This window comes from Lupinus angustifolius, chromosome LG17, assembly GCF_001865875.1.
Source record: "Lupinus angustifolius cultivar Tanjil chromosome LG17, LupAngTanjil_v1.0, whole genome shotgun sequence".
Lineage (NCBI taxonomy): Eukaryota > Viridiplantae > Streptophyta > Magnoliopsida > Fabales > Fabaceae > Lupinus > Lupinus angustifolius.
The window spans coordinates 6,509,091-6,517,949 of record NC_032025.1 but is presented as its reverse complement, the minus strand read 5'-3'; the positions used below and the strand labels follow the sequence as shown (position 1 = coordinate 6,517,949).

Here is an 8,859-nt window from a genome sequence, read left to right as displayed (position 1 = left end):
ACTTTATTCTCTGTTTTATAACCATCCTTAAGATTTTTTTTTCCTTAAAAATAACAATACTAAATAAGAAATAAGAAATAATAAATTATGCATAAAAAGTAGTATGAGAAACAATATTACTCTTTCTTTTTACATCACTTTTCTTATGTTATATTTTTTCTTTTCAATATCACATTTCAAAATTGAGAACCTATAAGTTATTCAAATCACCTAGACACGAATTCAGTGGTATTTTAACCAAATCAAAATGAGAATGATTAAATTCAAATTTATACTTTGGGTATAAATGCAAAAATATCTTTCACATAAAGTAAATTTATTTGAGTCTTAAAATTCTTCCTTCAAATATATTTAGCACAACTAAATACACATGACTTGAATTACAAACCACTATTTAAGTTGAATAAACCTTTACAACTGATCAAAGTGGCAGTCAATTTTAATTTATATTCTCTATTCTCCCCAACTTAGAATAATGTGAAATGTCTCATTAAGTAGATACAGTCACAAATAATTGAAATATATTTATCTAGTGAACTATTTGCAGGAATCTTTACCATAAAACTTGTGACTCTCTTCAGAACCAGATAAGCTGAGAGGATACAAATCCATTATTCAAGTAACGCTTCTTCATATGACTTTGTCTGCCTGAAATAAACCCAATTTTCACAAAATGGAGACACATGCTCGATTTGTATCTTAATCTAATTAAAAAATAACACTTCATTAAAAAAAAATTTATAAAAATATAAATTAATATTTTTATATTACTTGTTATAATATGATTGGCTAAACATATATATTTTAGGGACATCTGGTCTTTGTTAAATGTTCCCACCCAATTCCATTTCACGTGCAAAGCACTGTTGAATCTGTTTTTTAATCCTCAATGTCTTTATAAGACCAAAAACTCTTCATAAAGAAAACACAACACTCATATATTTCATTCTCCACTCTATTTGTTGAAGGCCTCATTGTCAAAATTGTGTTCATGTGTTGGTCTGAGGGAGAAAGAGACATGGCACTAGAAGCAGTGGTATATCAACAAACACTACAAGACCCTTTTGGTTATGGAGTCAAAGATTTATACCACAATAACTTGCTTTCTGGTGCTACTACCTGGGGCTATGAACACCTCCTAAGCCTTGAAAATGAACAGAAGGAGAAGCAAAAAGGAGAAGGGTCTATAAGTTTTGTAGAGAACAAAACAGCACTGAGTTATGATCACTTAAATGAACTTCATAATATCTCTAATGAACCATCTTCTGAGGCCACTACTCATCATTTCAGCAACACACAGAACTTTGATACCTCAACCTGTTATCGTCCCAAAAGGCGCAGAGCAAGAAGCAGAAAGAACAGGGAAGAGATTGAGAATCAGAGAATGACTCACATTGCTGTTGAGAGAAACAGAAGGAAGCAGATGAATGAGTATCTCTCTGTTATTAAGACACTAATGCCAGAGTCTTATGTCCAAAGGGTATATTATACTTCATTTCTTATTTACTTCTTCATCTAAACTTGTATACATTGTTTTAAGTCCATGATGCTATTTTTCTCTCATGTTGAAGATGTTTTTTTTATCTCTGTGGTGGAAATAGGTACCTTACTTTCTTAACCAAGTTATAGAAATTCTTGATGTGGTTCCCAACACAAACCTTGACAAAGGTTAAAGTCACATAGATTGAATATATGAGTAAAGAACCATTTATAAAAACTTGATCCTCTAATATGAGTTACCTTTAACTTTGGAGTTAGGCCAACAATTATTTTGATATGATATCAGAATTTATCCTAAAGTTTGGTCATATGAAAGTGTCGGATCCAACAAAGTTTGTACTCCAAATTAAATGTTAAAAACCCATATAGCTAAATAATCAATTATAATAACTTGGGCAACAGTTATTTAATAAACCAAAAGTGCTTCCAACAATGCTTCTACATTTAGCTTTTGCTAAACCAACTCGTTTTTGTTGGTGAATGCAGGGTGATCAAGCTTCTATAATTGGAGGTGCTATTAACTTTGTTAAGGAACTTGAGCACAAGCTGCAATATATTGGTTCTCAAAAGGAAACAGAAGGAAAATCTGATGTGGTTGATGCAAATATTCCATTTTCTGAGTTCTTCACTTTTCCTCAGTATTCAACAAGTGCTAGTAGTTGTGATAATTCTGTGGACTCAAGTGAGCAACAAGTGTGTAAAGTTCAGTTTGGCATTGCTGATATAGAAGTAACAATGGTTGAAAACCATGCAAATCTCAAGATCAGATCCAAAAAGAAGCCAAAACAGCTCCTGAAGATTGTATCAGATTTACACAACATGCGCCTCACAATCTTGCACTTAAATGTTACAACCACTGGTGAAATTATCCTATACTCACTTAGTGTTAAGGTTTGTCTTTGTTCTCATTTCTCATATCACTTTTTCTTACGCCCCTTTTGACCCTTAGTTTATAATCAGTGATCATTTTCCTTTTCTATGCCACTAGAGGCTAGAGTATTTTTTCCTTTCCATGTCATTTTAAGCACTAAAATTGTTATTGTATTGAAAAAATTTCTTGCAGGTTGAAGATGATTGCGAGTTAGGATCAGTAGATGATATAGCTGCAGCTGTAAACCAAATACTGGATAGGATTCAACAAGAGACAATATTGAATTAAGATCTAATCTTTACCACTTTTGCCACATTTAGTTTTCTACTTATTCATGCTAGTGCTAGATGTTCTCTCTTTTTTCATTATTGCAAATGGTTGTTCATCCTTTGTTAATGTACTCATAGTGCTATTCTGTGGGTTCATTGGAGGAAGTTTTTGGTTTATTCCTTCTTATATATGTCATTTTAGCTAGCTAGCTATCTCTATATTCTCTTTTTCTATGGGGTTGAGTGTGGTATATTTGTTCTTGAGGCATTGTATTTATGTACTGTTAGTTTTGCCTAACTTTCTTTGATATTGGTAGGTAATTTCTGTCTCAACCATAAGCCAAATTGTTATGCCCAAATAATGAAAATTAGAGCCAGAGGGTTTTGGCAATTGTTACATTAATTAGTCCATATTGTTTTCTTTTAATTGGTTGTCAAATTTTAATAATTTTATGTTCATGAACAAATAAAAAATGTCTTGCGTCTTATATTCGGAATAATCTTGCATCATATAAAACAATTGCAAAGTTAATAAATTTGAATTTGGTAAATTGAGTTGAAGATTGATGAATTAAGTTTCAATATATCAAGGAGATTTTGTTTTAGTAGTGTAACACCCTGTTAGATTCTAATTGATCAAAAAGTCAATAGTTCAATTAATGTGAGCAACATTTGTTAGGAGATAGATTACTCCTGGAGTTACTCTTTGTAGTACAAAAAAATTAAGTTTCAATTAGAATCATCATAGTCACCAACCTTATCTTGAAGAAGTTATTTTTTTGGTATAACCAATAGTATTTCCTCACCATATAGTTAACGAAAATCTCTTTTGAGGTATTTAACTATATTTCCTAACAAGTATCACAAGGAATTGAACCATAGAACTTTTAGCCAATCTGAAAATCTATCATTAAATCAAAGTCTTGGTGAATGGAAGAGATATTGAGTTCTATATTTTTCCATGATTATTAGATATATGTGACTTGCAATGCTGAATTATTGCGTCTGTGACTCAAATAGTACAATATATAGAAGTTGTTTATGTGACTAAATGAAAGTGATTATGCCAAAGTTTTGCATTTATTCTGCTGTAGATGAGACACATATTGAATCACATAGCTAGAAGGAAGGGTGCATAGCACAGCTTTAGAAGAGTTAACCTTTTTTTCTTTGAATGCATCTTTATGTTTCACAATGGACAAACAAAAAAATAGGTCCAACATTATCATTATCATCATTATCAAAATTACCAAACTGTATCCAGGTCCAGGAACTTGTACATGCACGTGATCTTGGTTCAGGAACCTATACATGCACGTGTACCTACATTATATCATGAATTATTTTTGTTGAATGTGTAATATCTATGCACAAACAGAGGAAAAAATTTATATATGATCGTTGTACTATCTATTCTTTATGTGGTAAATAATGAATAAAAATGGATAATAGATGACAAATTAATAGTGTTTAAAACTCATATATGTTATTGCATACATTTTTTGTGTACAAAAAAATTTATATATGATCATTGTACTATCTATTCTTTATGTGATAAATAATGATTATAAATGGATAGTAGATGATAAATCAATAATGATTAAAACTCATATATGTCACTGTATACATTTTTTGTGTACAAAAAACATGCAATGATTAGCACATTCAATATAAAATAATGCAACGGCGCCACCAAGTTGTACTATGTTCCAGTCGAATCAAAGGTGAAAATAATAATAATCGGAGGAGTGAATATTAGTCTTTATAAATTTTCTTTGATCATTGAAAAAAATAAAAATCGAATTAGTATTTAAATAGTGCAAATATAAATTAAAATAGTACCTGTAAGAGGTTATAAAGAAAATTAATTTGATTTACATTTTGGTAATTTTAATTTTTCAAATTTCCAAGGAGCAAATAAGTATACAAAAAGTTTGAGAACTAAAATAAGATTTACTCTAATAATAGTAAGACTATAATATTTATACATTTACGGTATAAAATTAATTTAAATACAATTAATGCATCATCTACCATTAATTGCATTACATTTTTATTTAAGATTTAACGATAATTGAAAATAAATGATAGATAATACAACAACAATGTAAATATTGTCGGTTCATACATCTTTTTCTCTAATAATAATAATAATAATAATAATAAAAGATAGTTTGTGGTGGTGAGATTTTTTAATACTCTCCTACAAAAAGTTGTTAAACATAAAACCTGAGTATATAAGTTCAAATTTTGACACATGATTTTTGGCTCCCATCAAAAAATTTACCTAATAACAAGCATATCTATATTAAACTTAGTTAAAGCATGTTCCTTTTTGTGATTAAGTTGAGTATTTTGAGTCAGCAAATAGAGTATTAAAATTGTTACCCTTTTCATTATTCTGTACTCGAACTTTTTGTGTGCATTAAAGAAGTGAATTAGCATGATGATTATTCAACAACCATGGTCTCATTCTGTCATGTTTTCTCAAATTTAAAACATTATTCGGTTTGAATAAAAATTCCTCTATGGGTCAAATCCAAAACAGTAATAACATAATTCATATACTACTTTCTAATTTTATAGGGATCTTCAACACTTTAAGCATTTACAAGTAAGTACCTGAATATGTTTCCTTTTAAACTACCAGTACCACCAGCTAACAAAGATACCCAAAAGTAGTCATTTTGCATACTGAAAAGTGAGTTCTGCAACTCCTAAATTTTTGTGAAATCAAAAAGCCTATAAAAGTCTTTCCTGAAGTAACAACTCAAGGGTATTGAGGTCATCACATTCCTGAAGTAACAACTCAAGCCTATTATTGATCACTTTACTTTTTTTAAAAGTGATTTTTCACTGAGTCAAATTGATGTTCAATTTGTTTTATTTGTAGGTTAAAGACCAATAAATTGTGCCAAACAAATTAATTATCTATCATTATCATCAACAAGCAAGGCACACAAGAATTAGAAGCCAGGGATCATGATCCATACTCGATCTATGTTAATGAATCAACAATTGGAGTATCCTTTGAATTATCTATCATACCATCATCATACCTAATCCCTTCGCTTTTGAATTTGATAGATAAGATTACTAAAAGATAATAATGAATCTATAACTTTATAAGATAAGTCCTACATTGGATAAGAATATGGTCTAATCATTGTTTATAAGGTTTCTACAACTTTCACTCTATGTGCTAGTTTTTTAGATTGAGTTATATCTAACCATTATAATATAGTATTGGAGCCTAACCTTCTTGATGTACCATATGCGGATCTCCTATCTTGCAAGCTTTCACACCACTTCAGACATGTAGTCCTGTGAGTGAAGGGAATATATTAAAATAAGTCACACTTCACATGAAAATATGACTTAAAAATTCATAATAATTTTGTTATTTATTCTTTCCATTACTATACATTATGTTTATGCCTTACGGTTAGTATCAAAATGTATTTCTAATAAAAATAACTTCTCCAACTAATATAAAAACAAGTGATAGGAATAGCTGGGTAAAAAATATAATATCATAACTGTGAGATTTATGTCTTCTTTTACAGATTCAACCGACCTTTGAAATACATATTAGGCCCTTTTACCCTTTTGTTTTACCCCATATTTTATAATGTCAGATTTCACATGAATCACTACAACCCTACAAAGGACACAGCGTCCCTTTGTGCAGCTGAGCAAAATATAATAATAATAACTCATTCATTGAATATTGAATAAGTTCTAGGATTGTTTTCCATCTCTTCAACACATGTTTGTTTTCACCTTCTTGTTCTCTTGTGAGGAATGTGACATTCATAGATTCCAACCCTCTCTCTTGCATTATTTCAAACCTTGTTTGTTAAAAAGGAAGTCGGTTGAATCAAAATGTGCCATTTATAGCAAAACATGAAGATACATTAGAGTTGCATTGCAGCTAAGGGAAATAGAGAAGGTACAAAAAGAGAAGCAAGAATAGTCTTGGCAGCATATAACACAATGCAAGGGAATAGTACCAAGACTGAAGACAGTGACTTGCTTTCTTTGATCAAATATTATAAAGCAAAAAAGAGAGAGTCACTATCATAGCAATGAAAGTCACCCTAAAATAGGGAAGGATATAAAAGAGTAAGACTCTTATAATTGAAGGAAAGAAACTGAAGTAATTGTGAATAAATATAACCTTATGTTGGTTCGCCTGAGACACTGCTGAATGTTTTTTGAAATTGTCACAAAATTAATTGATATAATAAGTGAATTTGTTACGATATTTTTGGTATAAATAATTTATATAACATATATTATCAAACAATAAATATTTAATTGTTCTAATATTGATTTTCTTTAAAATAAGTATAACATATTTTTATAAATAACAAAAAGATTGGTTATTAATATTGCTCAATAGTAGAATCATCATTGCACCAGCCAGAAAACCAAACAGAATCATCACTACAAGTTAGTAACCAAACTATCAGTGCTCTTATGTTGATTTTATTTATTTTAAAATGTGGTTGAGTTTGCTATTGTGGGTATCACTTTGTACTACCAGCCATTGGGTGTAAACATATTTGTAATGAAAAAATGTTTTTGAATTTGATACACCAATTTTATGCATGTGATTTGGTATCATATTCCAATTGTTGGATGATACAGTTCACAATTTCACTATGGTTAAAAACTTTTGGTAGGGCTTGAAACAAGATGGGACTCATTTGTAAATGGTAGCAGTATGGGGCCTTGATTTCCGAAATTTGGAGAGGTTCAATTCAGCAATTCTGGCAAAGAATGCTTGGAGAATTTACCAAAATCCTCGGTCTTTGATTTGCCAAAGTCAAAATATTTCCCAACACTGACTTTTTGAAAGCCCCCGGATACCATATTACCATCCTAGCTACTCATGGACAAACATATGCAATATAGTTACACAATTCTCTCATTTATCCTAAATATAGTGTACCGAGTTCATGCACTATTCCTTATAAAGAAGGTCTCACTGTGTGAACCATGTACCTAGCCACATTGTGTGCCAAAGTAAATATGTGATGGTATATTATAAGCTATATTCTCACCACATGAGGCAACTCTTGTTTTAGCATTGGAACTACGAGAGTAGGAGCAATTCTCACATATGATCAAGGTTCAATAATTTTGTGTGCTTCAAAGTTGTTGCAGCAGTCCTATTCATCTCTCATTGCAGAGGGTTTGGCACTAAGATGGGCACTAAATTTCATGATAAATGTGGGTCACATAAGAATGGCCGTGAATACATATTCTTTGATCTTTTGCAATGCTAAAAATGGTTGTCATATGTTGTTTGATCTCAACCCGGTGGTTGCTTCACTTATTCATTTTGATATCCGACATGTTAATAGAAATTGTAATAGACCACCAGCTCTTTTACTTCCTGTGTCCATGGCTGCTATCTCAGATATTTTGATGATTCAATGATAGTTGCATTTTACCTACAAAACACATATATGAATTATTGGTAATAGATTTAGGGACTAATATGAACAATTTTTACATCACGGGGATATGAATTATTAATAAGAGTAATGTTTGTTATTATATGCATGATAATAGGGATAGCAACGAGGCAGGGTTTTAACACTAAAAACCTCATATCTGTTTAAGCCATACACAAGAAGATCATGTTTTCTTCCAAGTAAACATGTGAGTGCATAGGAAGAAAATAAGGAGTCATGAGTTTGATGTTAAAATACTCATCAAGGGGTGCAAAAGTCTTGGTTTTACCTTGTTCCCATATAGGGATAGTCCTGCATTATAATCCTATAAGAAAATAGAAGACCAGCTCTCACTCAACTGAAAATTTTATAACATGTTAAGGATTGAGCACAATGTGGAAGCACAGGATTGAATCAATTGAGAACAAAAGAGAAACAAGTAAAGGATAAAGAAAATAACACACAAAATTTAACGTGGAAAAACCCCTCAATGTGAGAGGAAAAAAACCATGGGCGATCAAGAGCAAAATTTCACTATGTAAAAAGAAGAGTACAAGAAATCCTCTTATAATTATGAGGACAAATGACAATATTTTTTCTCACAAATACTCTCTCAAATGGAACAAGAATTCTCACCAAGAATGCACTCACAATATATGTGTAAATGAAAGAGATGTTGTGTGTTGTGAAGATGATTTTGAAGCTCTCTATATGTGTCCTTTTATAGGCAAGCAAAGTCTTGGTATCTTGGATT

At 30.8% G+C, this 8,859-nt stretch overlaps 1 protein-coding gene across 1 annotated transcript; it reads left to right on the top strand.

Annotated features, from left to right (window-relative positions):
* On the top strand, nucleotides 912–2,856 carry LOC109330611 (transcription factor bHLH94-like). Its single transcript, XM_019564859.1, has 3 exons — nucleotides 912–1,480; nucleotides 1,987–2,391; nucleotides 2,564–2,856. The coding sequence occupies exons 1-3, from the start codon at nucleotides 992–994 to the stop codon at nucleotides 2,657–2,659; spliced, it is 990 nt and encodes a 329-aa protein (XP_019420404.1). The 5' UTR covers nucleotides 912–991; the 3' UTR covers nucleotides 2,660–2,856.